The sequence below is a fragment of the Chiloscyllium punctatum genome, chromosome 4, assembly GCF_047496795.1.
Source record: "Chiloscyllium punctatum isolate Juve2018m chromosome 4, sChiPun1.3, whole genome shotgun sequence".
Lineage (NCBI taxonomy): Eukaryota > Metazoa > Chordata > Chondrichthyes > Orectolobiformes > Hemiscylliidae > Chiloscyllium > Chiloscyllium punctatum.
This window is the reverse complement of record NC_092742.1, coordinates 70,215,922-70,231,331: the sequence shown is the minus strand read 5'-3', so window position 1 is coordinate 70,231,331 and position 15,410 is coordinate 70,215,922. Positions and strand designations below refer to the sequence as shown.

Genomic DNA, 15,410 nt, shown 5'->3' with positions numbered 1-15,410 from the left:
CTACCCAAAGCATAAACAGTCATGCAGCAAATAAGACAATTGAGCAGTTGCCTTTTTTGGTGAATGATATTAAGATTCATTCCTTTCATCTGCTCTATCCTTCCAATAAGTAAGCTGCATTCCACTACACTCTTGACATTTTATTTATAGCATATGTGTCAAATGCACTCAACAGAGGACTTTAGGTCTCAAATAAACAGCATATTCATTTGCAGTACTGATTCTCAGTGACTTCTGCAGTTACTAAGCACTAGTGAGATTATTTCAGTGGTTAAGGCATGCATACTGGATTAAGACTAAGAGCCTTAGAATGTAAAGGAATGAAGGTCTGTCAGGTAAAGGCTATGTGCAAAACTAGAGCTGACAAAGTGAAATGCTACATAAATGCTTAAATCTGAGATGACAGTCACTTTGCATGGTAACTGAATTGAAAGTGTTTTGATTTTATTTTCAATCCAAAACTCATTGCCAACTGAGTGACTTGAAATACATGAACAAAATGCCTCCTGTCTATACTGATGCAATCATGATCACTGCCTGAAGCGTGGGTTTAAAGCAAAGAAAAATGCTCAAATTGTAGATATTTATTCATTAATGATGTGTTCTATTAAATTTTCCAGATTTCACTTTATGAAATTGTTTTCATTTTTCTCATAGATAAGTTAAGAAAAAGGCTTAACAAAAAGAGAAAATCACCGAAAAGGAAACTTGCAGATAATCAAGGGTCACGGCATTCTCCTTCTAAATGCCGTAAATTATCGAGTGAAGCTAGGAAAGAGTGCAAAAACTGGTTAGTGTGGCAAAAATGTATTGATTGACAAGTTATGGGAATAAGACCCCAGTAATTAGCATTTTGGTTTAAAAACATTGTCACTGCTGCCAGTTTCTAAATTCTAAAACTCAAATATTTATGATCAATTCTATGACTATCTATCCCTTCTAACTCCATTTGCTCTCTGTCTGTCTCTATCTCTCTCTTTGCACTTGCAACTCTGTTTATCTCTGTCATGGATGCCCAGGTTTTCAGCAAAACCTCAGTGTCTTTAATCTTGGCCATCCCCATTACTTTCTTACAGCCTTATGTTCAATCACTTATGTCAAAACCTTAATCGTATTTGCCACAAATCTGGCTTATCCACCCATTACCAGATCTGGATAGCATCTAAAACTTTAGGTGCCTTTCTTCAGACAAAGCCACTTGCTGATCTCACACCATATTGAAGAACGATGCTGATGTCTTCCTTTTTCCTTCCCTGAAATGAGCTTTCTCCTTAACCCTTTCTGTCTCCTTTTCACCCTCATCTACAAAATAAAGCTATAATGGACTTAAAAGAATGCGGAAATATTCTGCCATTCAATGGCGTCATGGCTGATTGTCCATGCAGCTTCATATATCTTGACTTGTACTCATTCATAACCCTGGTTAACAAAAATGTATTAATTCATTAAAGGTTCTCTGTTTTTCCAACTTTAAACATGCATTTTTTTGGTGACAATCTAATGATTAATCAGAAAGTTTTATTGCTTCATGTTTTTGCTTCATTTCATTTGAGAGAGTGGCTCAGCCTTAAGGCAAGTTACTTTGTATCACATTGTAAGTTTGTCAAATATATACCCACACTGCTTCTTGGCTTGAACAGCCAATTATTTTTATTTCAATCTTGGTTTGTAACTATTCTGTGAGCATAGGTTGTTGAACTTGTTAAAGATTAGGATAATTCCTTCAACTCCAATTGTGTATGCTGTCCTGACATTTTAGCATCCGTTTTCTCTCTCTCTCTCTCTCAAATTTGTTATTTGTCTCTGGGAACAAATTGATCCAATCAGGCTGACAAGAAACACAAACAAAATGTTTGCTTATATAAGCAGTCAGTTACCTTGTTTTGTGGGAGAGCATCATTAAAAGAAAGAAACATATATTGCCAAATTATTCTTGAGTGAGTAACATAGCGAAGAAATGTCACCAAGAAAGAAACCTCACTGGAAACAACATGCTATTGCAGTTCTTTGAATCATATTAAATCACTTGTGTCATGTTCTTTGTGGAAACTGTTAAAGAAAAATGTTTACTTCCAATTAATAGGTGACAAAATGATACAAATGATTTCACATTTTATAACATAGTACAACAGATCTCTAGAACAGCCCTTGACTAAAAATTATTTTATTTAGTAGGTATCATACTTTAAGCTACAAAAAAGTACATTCCCTTTTTATACTTGGCACACACCACACTCTCCACAGAACTACAGACCTTGTTGCAAAAAATCCCATCGTTTACTGTGAGCTAAAAATACAGTTCCAAGAAACAAAAATCTTTTGAACCACAATTCTAACACCACCTCCAAAGAAAATGAAAACTCTGCACCATTGTGGTGTTGTCATAAATGCTATCCAAATTTAACAATTTATAACATTCTACATATTTAACGCCTAATTTACTTTACTTGTAACATTCTCTTTCATTGTTATCATGTTGTCCAATAAACTTTTTTCTTGACAGAATTGCAATATTTTAACTTGAAATTTTAACTGTTACAAGTATTTTGGTGATACAGTTCCAGGTTCTTTTTCATTTTTAGTATTCTTACAGTCTCATATGTTGTAATTTGCTGTTTTGATTGTGGCTTCTTTCTTCCAATATATTCAATCTAGGACATTTTGTCAAGGCTGTTAATTGCCTGTAACATGTATAATTTTTAGCATAAATTATTATAGCATTAAACTTCCAATCCTGAATCCTTAATCCCAAATTTCTCAAAAACATGAGTGGGCATGGTCAGAAGCCATTGATATTTCACCTTGGTTATTAGTTATGAATACTTCAGATTGTCACAGAGCAAAACAAGACACAAAGCTGCTTTTTTAACTGCTGAGAACTTAGTTTGAAACTGGTTCAGATTGGCAAAATAACAAATCTATCATTCCATACCAGCATCATCTTGAAGCCATACTGTTTATCATCTCATGTCACTAAAAGCAATAGCTGCGTAGAATGGCCTATTACAGTTTGAGATAGTCAGTGTCGTCAGTTACTAATATATTCTTTGCCTTCTCAAAGACAGTCTGACAAGATTCTGTCTGATTTGATTTTCATATTTTCCTCAATAGATTCATTAATGGTGTGATCACTGAACTAAAGTTAGAGACAAACTCCTGGTAGAAACAGTAGTATGGTATATACTCGTGTAAAAGTCGAATTTTCTATCCTTTTTTTTAAAGTTTCAATTTATAGGGTCGACTATTACACAGGCATTATTTGAGGGGCTGAAATTCATGCTGCAGTTCGAAATATCCTATTATTAGCAGAAGTCTATTTGATTGCTCAACTAATCCCAGGTAAAGAAGAAAAACACAATGAATTACAGTAAAGGTAATTACGGATAAAAGCAAGAGAAACCAGAATGAATTACTGGTAATAAAGTTTATTTATACATACTGGTACAAAAATTTACCATGTCAAAGATTCATTGAAATTCTGCAATATCACACTGTTCAACATCGTCATGGTCTGGTATAATGGCACACTTAAATGAAACATTTGGGGGGATCCAAGATGGCGATCTAGGAAGATCGCATTGCAGAGCTCCGTACTGCAGCGAAAGCGGGACAAACTTTTAACCCGCCCTACATTGGCCACCGTGATATTCCAAGACTATGGAAAGCTCATGGAATCCCAGGAAACAGTTAAAAATCAACTTGGGTTTTGCTGTTCAGGGATGCTGACAAAGGGAGGAGGAACGTCTGAGGCCTGGCCCACGGCCCAGCCTGCAGGATCCTCTGACTCAATTTCTTTCCAGGCCTTGGTGAAGTACGCTCGTGAAATCTCACGAGATGTTGGGTAAGCAGATAGACGAGAAGTTGGCCCTGATCTCTCTCCTGTTGCAGAAGCATGAACAGCAGCTGGAAGTCCTGGAGAAAAGGACGGATCAGGTAGAACACAGAGTCACAGTAGTGGAAGCTGATACAGAATCCAAGCCCTGGACATGCAGGTCCGTAATTTGCTTGACCAAGTTGATGACCTCGAGAACAGGGACAGGAGAAAAAATATTCGAATCGTCGGTCTGCAACAGGGTAAGGAAGGTGAACGGCCGACAGAATTTATTGAGGACTGGTTGCCGAAATTCCTTAACTTGGAGGCTGGATGAGTGGCTTGAAGATAGAGAAGGCTCCCTGGGTCATGGCATGGTGGTCAGGTCTGGATCAATATCCTCATCCTATCTTGGTGCGGTTTCATCATTATGGAGATAAGGACAGAATCATGGAAGCTTCCAGAATCCAGGAGAAGAATCTGCAGGCCCTAGTTAACTAGGGCTCTGAGATCATGTTCTTCCAGGACGTTTGAGCGGTGGTGATCCAGAAAAGAAAATCCTATGACGGCATCAAGAGAAGACTGAGGGAGCTTGGGATCCAGTAATCTGAGGTATCCAACGGTGCTGTAGATTACCTTAGATTGATCTGTACATATCTTTTAACACCTGGGAGAAGGCAAGAGATGTTGTGGATAAATTAACTTAATCTGAACAATTTAGTATGTACAAATAGTAGTGTTGTTTGGGTAGTCTTTGTTTTTTTCAGTTTTGACAGCGGGATGGGAAGTTGAGTTTTAGGATGTGTAGGTGCCCCCTTTGGGCAGGGAGTGAGTTCCCCTTTTCAGCGCTGCTGGTGCTTTTATATGTTGGTTTGTTTTTTAGTTTTTGTTGTATATAATTTTTGATAGCTTTGTAGGTTTGTTAAATGTAGTGGTTTTAGTTGATGCAGTTTTTATGTTCGATGGATCTTGCGACACCTAAGGCTCAACAATTTGTGGTTTGGGTTCCTCCTCTCTGGAATCTAAATGTTACTGCAGAATATTATAGCTAAGGACTTGATTAAATGGTGTACCTGGAATATCCAGGGGAGTCACTTACCACCTAAGAGGAAGAAGGTACTTTTGAGTCTTAGAAAGGAAAATGTGGATATTGCTTTGTTACAGGAGACACATTTGGATGATAGGGAGCATTTGAAATTAGAGCAGAATGGCTTTGATCGGGTTTACTTTTCATCTTTTAATAACAGAAGTAGGGGAGTGGCTATATTGGTTCAGAGGAATCTCCCATTTAAGTTACTAGAGTGTGGTAAAGACACACATGGGAGGGTTATAATTCTCAAAGCCCTGATAAACAGGGAAGAAGATGGTGTTTTAAATGTTTATTGCCTTGCAGCCTATCCCCTCAAATTTCTGGTCGATGCATTCTCTAAGTTGATCAGTCTTGAGTCCCGGCATATCATTTATAGAGGGAGATTTTAATTGTCTCAATCCCACTATAGACAGATTGCCCAAAGGCACCCTGATGTCCTCTGTACAAATGAAACAGTTAGTGGATCTGCATGTGGAGTTAGGGTTGATGAATGTCTGGAAGTGTCTCCACCCTACTGGCAGGGATTTTACATTTTTTTCCAATCCATGTGGATGTCACACCAGGATTGACTTTTTTTCCTGACCCCCATGGCAACCCTGGGCTGCGTGGCATCTTGCACGATTGGTAATTTTACCATCTCCCATCATGCTCCAATGTACCTGTTGGTTAATATTAAGGCTGTTACAGTGGGCCCGAGGCACTGGCAAATGGATTACTTAATCCTTAAGCATAATATGTTTGAGGAGTACTTCTCTAGGGAATTTCGGGCATTTTGAGACATTGACTGAGGCTCGGTTAATAGCCCGTCTGTCCTTTAGGAAACAGGGGGTTAGTTATTTCCTACTCTGCCAATAGGAAGCAGCAGAATGGCAAACAGCAACGTCTCCTCAAAGGACGGTTGAAGGCAGCTGAGAAGGTCAAGCTACAGAGGATTACGCCGCTGTGGTCTGCATTGAATTCCGTGCTCGTGCAGACAACAAAGAAGGAGCTTACTTTCATAAAACAAAGGTTATATGAGCATGTTGACAAGCCAGGCAAGTACCTAGTATATCTCGCGGGAACAGGAGCACCCCTTGAGCCATTACGCTGATTAGGGAAGGGTCAGGGAACCTAACGTATGATTTCAAAAAGGTTAATGTGGCATTCTAAAGATTTTACTCAAAAGTCATACCAATCTGAGGGTTGTGAGGAGTGGTGGGCCAAGACAGCCCTTTTTCAAGGATCTGGAGCTCCTGGGTGTGACCCTCCCCCCTCCCAAATAAGAGACCTTTCTCAATGCCCTTTATCAGAGCAAGAGGTGCATGAGGCTGTGAATAAGCATCAAAGTGGAAAGAAACCCGGTCCTGATGGACTTCCCAGTGAATTCTATAAGGAATTTTTAAACATATTGTCAGGCCCGATACTTAACATGTTCATTGACTCATATAATCATGATCGTCTCTCGCCATCTCTAGGAGAGGCCAATATTTCATTTATCCTTAAGAAAGGAAAGGTACCGGAGGACTGTACTTCGTACAGGCTCATTTTACTCTTAAATATGGACTTCAAAATCCTCTCTAAGACTCTTGTGTTAAGGTGGAGACTGTTTCCTTCTATTGTTAAAGAGGACTAAACAGGCTTCTCAAAGGGCCACAGATCCTCCAACAATGTTAGGAGGCTGCTTAATGTAATTTAGGTGTGTCGACAACAGTCAATACAGGGATTGGTGATTTCTCTACTTGCAGAGAAGGCATTTGACCGAGTTGAGTGGCTGTATCTTTTTTATACTCTGGAGCAGTTTGGCTTGGGCGAAGCCTTTATAAGATAGTAAAGGTTCTCCTACAGTGGCCCTCTCACGGCGGTCATCACCAATGGGGTGCGATCAAGCAATTTTAAGATTATGGGGCAGCTGGCAGAGCTGTCCCCTTTCACTATTGCTTTTTACGTTGGTGATTGAACCATTGGCAGAGGCCATTCCTAGGGATCCTTAATATATTGGCTCCAGAAGTGGGGTCAAAATTACGTCTTGTTGTGAGGAGACAATGTCTTTTTTTTTGTCAATCCAGCAGTTTTAGGGCCTCACCTGCTACAATGCATCAGCACGTTTGGCACCTTTGCGGGGTACAAGATTAATTTTGCAAAATCAGAGGCTATGCCTATGGGTGGCCTTACAAAGGTGCTAGCGTCTTGAGGGCGAATATCAATTTCCCATTTAAGTGGTCACAGGAGGGTTTTGTGTTTGGCTACATTCATCACTCCAGTTCTTGATCAGTTGTTTAAAGCTAATTTTGTTCAATTGTTTGACAAAATCAAACCAGACCTTTAAAGATGGGAGGTGCTTCCGGTCTCATGGTTAAATTGTACAGCACTTATTAAGATGAATATTCTCCCCATATTGTTGTATCCTATATGGATGCTCCCCTTGATTTTCGATAAGCAAACACCCAGGAGACTAGACGACTGGTTCAGCTCTTTTATTTGGCATCGTAAGCGGCCCCAAATTAAATTAGCTAAACATCAATTGCCTCACAGATTGGAGGGGGAGTGGATCTCCCAGACATTTAAAAACTACCAACTAAGCTTGCTTTTATCTTAAATGAGTGATTTTGCTTGTGGGGAGCCTTTTTCAATATGGTTAGATATCGAAACCTCTCGGGCAGGGTGCCCCTTTACTAGCTTGCTGTTTTTGGACAAAATGAGGACAGTTAGGGAATATTGCCATAACCCAGTAGTTATCAATACTGTTAAAGCATGGAGGACAATTGAGCAGATGGAAGGCAATATTGGCAAAACATCTTCTCACACCTATAGTTGCTATGCAGTGTTTTCAACTGGGGATGATAGATTCAGGATTCAAACATTGGGCAGCTAGGAATGTGTCTTGCATGGGCGATTTATTTGAGGAAGATACAGTGAAGTTCTTTGATCAGTTAGCATGGAAATATGAGTGATCTAACTGGGACCGCTTTTTTTTTGTTTCTTCTTAGAGTTTAGGGATTTTATTTTAAAACAGCTGCACTTTTGACAGATCCCTACAAATCTGACATAGAGAGGAGAGTGGCCAGAGTCAAGAGTACACTCTCTGTCAGCACTCAATATCATCAATTGGGCGGGCAACCCCTCAGATGAGTTTGATCGATTGCAGGGTGTGGAAGAGAGCTAGGTGTTGAGGTCTCCTCAGAGTCATGGGAAGATATTTGGGAAAACACAAGAAAGATATCAGTTTACAACAGGACCCATGCTTTACAGCTGAAGATTCTCCACGGGGTCCACTTGGCTCCAGATCATTTGTCAAAATTTAAACCAGGGATATCTTCTTGTCCCAAGTGCAGTATTGATACAGGCCATTTGTGTGTGGTCCTATGGTAGGCTTCAAACATACTGGAGCGCTGTGGGGGTGCAATAGAGGGGATTTTGGTTGTAAGGGTGGAGAAGAACCTGATCTCTCCTCTTCTTGGCCAGTGTGTTCCCTGTAGATGCACATAAGAAAAAACTTTTCAACATCCTCACTTTCTGCACAAAGAATATCTTGTTAGGTTGGGTGTCCGAAAATCCCCTAGGCCTGTCGGGTTGGCAGCAGATTATTATGGAGCATATTCCCTTAGATTTTCTCACATGTATGGTTCACCACAAGACTGAAAATTTCTGTAAGACATGGTGGCACTTTTTGGAATACCTGGACACAGTTTTGTCTGCCACACTAATAAAGGCTTTTATGTAGCTGTTACGATTGTGCTTTACGAGTCCAATATCCAGAGAGGGGGAACTGCAAACGTATGAATGTGTGAAAACTAATGCTCTCTATATTTGAGAGCGAGTGTTTTGTTTGGCTGAGCTGAATTATTATTATTTATTAGTTTATTGTTGGTTATTATTTATGTAGTTAAGTAGTTGGAGTTTTTATGTAATTGTTTTCTGTACATGTTTAAACATTTGTACGTGGGCGATTTGGACTTTTTACTTTTGGTGTTTTTTTGTATTGTTTTGAATTGTATTGATTTGTAATATTAAATATATTTTTCAATAAAATATATTAAAAACAAATGCAACGTTTATTAAAGTCTGAATGTGTAAGCGTCTTGAACTTTCCCGCCAAACTCTACAGTTTCCCTCCTTTACTCTCATATATGTAATGAACCTCATTTGTCATATATGTAACTAATATAACTCACTTTTATTCAGATATAATGGTAGAATTAACATGATTAACTTTTTAACAATAGTAACTTTTGGATGTGTAGTGAATTAAGTACCAATAGACTTAGTACAGGTATGAATGAATGAATCAAAACGTGCTGTAGTAAACCAAGTGGGCTAAGTAGAGTTATGAATGAAGATGCAATATAGTAAACTAAGAATGATGAGTAAAGTTACTGGTATGAGTGAATGAATGCGCTTTCGTTTAAGTGGGTTAATGGGAACAGTTTCCTGTGTAAGACGTTTATAATGTGATATAGTAGGGTCGACTTCTACGTGAAATTATATGGAAAATACAAGAGCTTTTGGCCAAAAATAAGGGGTCGACATTTACATGAAATCAACTTTTACACGACTTATATACAGTATTCTATTTTCATCTTGGATACAGGCTAGGCTGTTATTGCCTGAACTTTAACTTCTGGAGGCACTGCTTGACTCTGTCCTATAATAGCCTTAAATAACTGACGTTGGCCTTAGCAAACTCACTTTTTACCAAGTACAGAGGAACCTCTATTACCTGACATTCGATTCGCCGAACGAAATACTCCCCACCCGTGTCATTCGGATAATGGAGCTTCCTCTGTATATTACTAATCCACCTGTTTTAATGCTCTGTTGGAATTCTAAATGCTTAGAATGATTTTCCCAGCTATGATTGTTCCTATAGGTTAGTAATACAAGACACAATCTAGTAATCACATGGATGAATAACCTGTAGGCATTTCTTCAAATTAAATGGTGAGACGTTATACCTAAACAGGTTCTACATTGGGGTCATAAAAAGTGCTGATCTCATGGACATGATCTGTCTGAGGAAATTGCCAATAATTTTTTAAGCAAATTAATCTTGCTAACATAGACTGAATTCCCAACTGTATCAATACAATTCTCAAGTCAAGGAATTGGACAGCAAATCATTGTTACTGCATTAATTTTGCAATAATCAACACACAATCTCTGACTCATGGGATTTTGCTACAGTTCAAGTGAAGACTCCAGCTCTGTTTAATGATATCATTATCCAATGCAAATTGAACTTCTTACCTGACCAGGGACAATTACTAGGATTGAGTTTGAGAGTTCTGTTCACTGGGTATGGCATGTTTACATTAAATTTTATAAATAGCCAGAAAAGTCTGACTTGGCTTATCCACATGTAGACTCATTGTCTCTCTTAACTGTTCAGGTATGTCCCTTTCGCAGGAAATTGGTGTTACATCTTCATTAATCGTTTCAACACCCGCTTTGCTAATTTTATTACAGGCGTTTCTATTTGAGAGCCGCATCTTCAACTGATCATTTGTGTGTTCCTATTAGAATCTGCCTCATTTATCACTTGAAAAGGAATCACCAGCTGATTATCTTTCTAATTATAGTTTTTCTTCAAAATACACAACTGTTGATTTATTTTTCTTCTTTCTGTTGTACTGATTACATAATTTATCTCTAGTTTCTTTTTACTATCATAATATCCATAACACCTAGCCTTCAGTGGCTAGCTAGGCAAAGCCACCAGAACTGATATACTTAGACTAGTCTTATCCTCAGATTTCTCAGTTCTCAGCTTTTTATTCTTCTTTTGCTGGAAATTTTTAAGGTGTTCCTGAGCTGCTGTTCAAGTTTTTTTTTGAAAGTCTGTCTTTGAATTTGCACACAGCATCTGAGGGATTAATTTCTTCTCCATGCCCGAGCTCTATCCTTAGTAAATTTAAGGAGTCCTCTCACTTCATGTCCATGGACTGATTCAAAAGGTCTGAAGCTAGTTGAACCATTTGGCACATCTCTTCCAATAAACAACAATTATATATTTTATCTCCATACTGGTGATACTCAAAACAGCAGGCTATTATGCTTGTAATGTTGGTGATAACTTTTCAGAGTATCCCGCTATTAGTGATGCTATTAGCCTCAGCGGTTATATATTATCTCTTTATCTTTTAATTCCTGGGATGAAGGTGTTGCTTGCTAGGCCAGCATTTATTGCCAATCCCTGAATTGCCCAGAGGACAGCTAAGAGTAAACCACATTGCTGTGGGTCTGGAGTCACGTAGGTCAGACCAAATAAAGATGTCCGTTTCCTTCCCTAAAGAACATTAAAGAATCAAATGGTTTTTTCCAACAATTGACTCGTGGTCATCATCAGGCTCTTAATTCCAAATTGTCATTAAATTTAAATCCCACTAATTGCCATAGTAGGATTCAAACACAGATCCCCAGAGCATTACCTGAGTCTCTGAATTCCAGTCAACGATAATACCACCTTCCCTCTTTGCATAGACAAGAAATGCTGGTCAGTGATCAAAATGCTCAATCGAAAGTAAATAATTTTTAAGATGTGACATGAAATTTGACACCTGGTTGGACTGAACTTCTCTTGGCAACTCATACTAGGCTTTTAAAAATGGATTGTAATTTCAACACTTGGTAAAAGCTTTCTTAACAATATTGCTTCTGAACGCCTAATTAGTCAAATCCATGGTGTGGAGGTGGACAAAATTAAAAATGACATGACACCAAGTTATATTCCAACTGGTTTATTTGAAAGTGCAAGCTTATGGAGCACCGCTCCTTCATCAAGTAGCTAATTGGGCAGGATACAAAAGACACAGAATTTATAAGTAAAAAATTGCAAGTGTCATATAACTGATGCGATGTATTAGACAAACCTAGATGGCTGTTAAGTCTTTAATCACTTAGAATGGGGATGCAGGTTTCATGCCTTGATTTGACTTTGACCTGGATCCGGCTCTGGAACCTCAATGGTTTATCAAAAGTTGGAGCTGCTGTCAATAAACCTGGCCTGATCACTTTTGTGTCTTCCAACCATGTATGGCACGCTCTATAAAATTTTAACCACCTCTCCATATAACTCTAGTGAATAAAAGCACATCATAACATTAGCGTGAGCCATGTGAATGTCCAAATGATCATCAGAATTTCATGGGCAATCCATACAGTTTTCTGGAAGTACTCCGTAGTGTTTTACTGTTCACTCCTCATTTGGTCTTTGAGAAGCTATGCACTTCCTAATCAAAAGATAATTATACTGAGATATTCACAGACGCCATGTCAGTGTAGAAGAGAGGACAGCAAGCCAGAATCTGCCCCGGGCCTCAAATCAAATATGATTGGCTGTACAATTTAGTCATACATTTCTTTAGGGTCTGCACACCTATTCCAACACAAAAATCTGTGTTAACCCAACACTTGGTCTGAGTTCCCCTAAACTGAGTTCTTTACATTGTATAGGCCAAGGGCCTGGGACCTCGTTGCAACACAATCTGGGAAATGTCCAGGATGTTGCTTCTGGAGGACCTTGAGTTGCATCACCTCCACGAACTTCCCTGAAAATGTTTGATGGTACTAATATCTAATCTTTGCTAGTTAATTTCCTAATGAAATACAGACCCATTCTAATAGGCAAAATGGTATGAGTGCATTTACTAAGTGACTTTGTAAATTAACTTTATCAGGGGGACATATAAATAACTTCCATTAACATCCCACACAGATCATTGTTCAGCGAATAAGACATAGCATCAGCCACCATCAATGATTATTTCTCTTGTGTCTCTAAGAATATTAACTTTTTGCCTACTTTACTGAGTGAACAGGGGAACAGCTCTCCCATATACATAGTGAATCACAGAATTATGGGAATTTTATCAGAACTGGGGCAAAATCACCTGCGTTTTCTGAGCTACACATGTTAAGCTGGTAATTTTGAAGAAGCATTGTGCAACTGTACCAATGCTATTGCCTTGCCACCAACTCTATTTACTACTACAATGTTTTCTGGAAACAGACTGGACATTCTTACCAACAATGTCAGTTTAGAATTTGATTTCCATTAATCTGAGTTCACATGCTCTGTAACCTCATAGCAATTTTCTCAAATAAGATATGTTTCAGTTCCATAGAACATAGAACAGTACAGCACAGAACAGGCCCTTCAGCCCACGATGTTGTGCCGACCACTGATCCTCATGGATGCACCCTCAAATTTCTGTGACCATATGCATGTCCAGCATTCTCTTAAATGTCCCCAATGACCCTGCCTCCACAACTGCTGCTGGCAACGCATTCCATGCTCTCACAACTCTCTCTGTAAAGAACATCTTACAATGTTTAGGAGCTGTATGAATTTTCCTTGCCAAATCCGAACCAGCAATTAAATTTTGACTCATCAAATCTGACTGCTATGCCCTGTTCACATATTAATGTCTTTTTATGTACTATTCAAATTTTCTGTCCTTCCCTCTTTTTTTTGTACTTCAGGGTGTTCCCTTACCTTTACTCATTAAAGGTTTCTTTAGACTTCAAATCGAGTTTTCACATTTCCCACTTTCTAGTTCAAGCTTCTTCAATTTCTTCTTTTTTTCAAGTTCAATTAGCTTCATTTGGAACTGAATCCTAACTAACTAATTCTATATTTTGTCTGGAATTTGTTTTTTCTCTGTTTTAGCAACGTGCTGGTTTATCTTCCTTATATCGCAATGCAGAGAATCCAGATATAGCCAACAAGCTGACGATATATTCCGGAAACACTCTATTCTGGAAAAGGAAAACCTACATAACGTCTAGACTTGTACTGCTCTTAAATAACTTAAAGGCATGAAAGCGGGTATGGTTCAATCTGTCCCACAGATTGAGCCCTTTTATTCTAAGTACATCTATTGGATGACCTTCAAATCCACGGCATTTCAAAGAAAACAGACCAAACTTATTGAAGTCTACGTAAATAACTTTAAGCTCGAGTTCTCCTCTGAGCATCTTCCAAGGTTGCTCTATCACCCAATTTGAGTATGGCCTTGAACCGGGCACCACGACGATTCATTCTAAATAAAGACATGCAAACGACCAAATGGTGTTCTTTGATGTGACTTGAATTAAAACCCAATATTTTGTTTGCTTTGGCTGCATATTATGTGCATTGATCTAAAGTTTTGGTCTGTGCATAACACCACTCAGATTTAGTCCTGATATCTCCTTATGTGGCTTGATGGCAGATTTTATTTGATAATGCTCCTTTGAGTTGCTTTAGGACATAACAGAAGAAATAGGAGGAATATATACTGTGACCCTTCAAGCCTGATCCACCATTCACGATGTTCATGTCAATCACCTTGCTCAACTCTGCTTTCCTGCCAGTTCCCTTATCGCTCCATTTCCTGACATGAAAAATCTATCCATGAATGCATTTGCACAGCATTTTAAATGTTGTAAGTTGTTCATTTTTAGCCACCTTCCTTATTGCTCTGACTTGTCAGGTCATATCCTCTACTAATTATGCCCTGTGATGAGGGGAACTTTAAAAATTAAATGAGAATGTGCATCCAACCTGCCACATTCATACCTGCAGCAGTTTTGTCCAATTATACTCTTCACTAACATCTTTAAATTGGGCTCCCACAGCCTGATTTAAATTGAAGAGATACCTTTCAGGTTTCTCAGAACTTAGTAATCTGGCAGTAAAAGTGAAGAAGCTGGCAGTTAAGAGCTCCATGAAATCAATAAATCTTTGGAAATGTCCTTTAGCTCAGGAGGAGCAAAAACTCATCCCCCAATCTCTTTTTCTTCTCCGTGTTCTTTCTTGTTTTGACCTCTCATCTCCTATGGTCTATCCCTTTTCCTTTTGCTCTCATTGCTGGTTGTCAAAGATCCTACAACGTCCTAATGACTGTTAGAAAAGTGAAAGTGATTCTACTGTTAAAAATATAAAGCAGTTCACAACAATTATTAGAAAGTTGTATGTTTTTTTAACAAAACATTGAAGTTGCTCAATTTTATTCAGTCATTAACCTCATTTAGAAAATATTGTTTTTTTTTTAACTATTTCTTCCACAGCCAAATATTCACGTCAAAATCCCATACAGACATTTTGAAAGACTTAAGGTCACAAATCAAATTGAATGTCATCTCAAGAATTTCTGTTGACAGAACAAATGTCTGGGAAGGAGCTCTGAGAGAGATGAGGCGCAAAACATTCAGCCCCTCCAGCACAATTTGCATTCAATTTTCAAATGATGCTAGAAAATCTCAAGTTGCTATTGATCTTGGAAATCCCTGTTATGAATTTTTTTGTTTGCTGATGCATCATCTTGCAAATTCACTTCTGTTTGAAGGTTCTGCTACCTCAAAGAACATGACTCTAAATTCTCGAGGTTAGATATTTTTATTATATATTAAAAGTTCAGAATTATAGCTATTTTCAGTTTGTAATTGCATTTAATATTGATGTATATGTAAATATTGATGCATTGCTAAATAATACAATGTTAAATGGATAATTTTCTTGAGTTACACCAATGCATTTTTTTGTATCTTGTG

The 15,410-nt window shown here is 38.3% G+C and overlaps 1 protein-coding gene across 1 annotated transcript in view; it reads left to right on the top strand.

Annotated features, from left to right (window-relative positions):
* Window positions 1-15,410, top strand: part of g2e3 (G2/M-phase specific E3 ubiquitin protein ligase) — an 87,571-nt gene that overhangs the window by 54,189 nt on the left and 17,972 nt on the right. Inside the window, exons 10-11 of the mRNA XM_072569004.1 lie at window positions 658-790; window positions 14,928-15,244. Coding sequence (XP_072425105.1) covers window positions 658-790; window positions 14,928-15,244 — 450 coding nt within the window. The remainder of the gene's footprint in view (window positions 1-657; window positions 791-14,927; window positions 15,245-15,410) is intronic.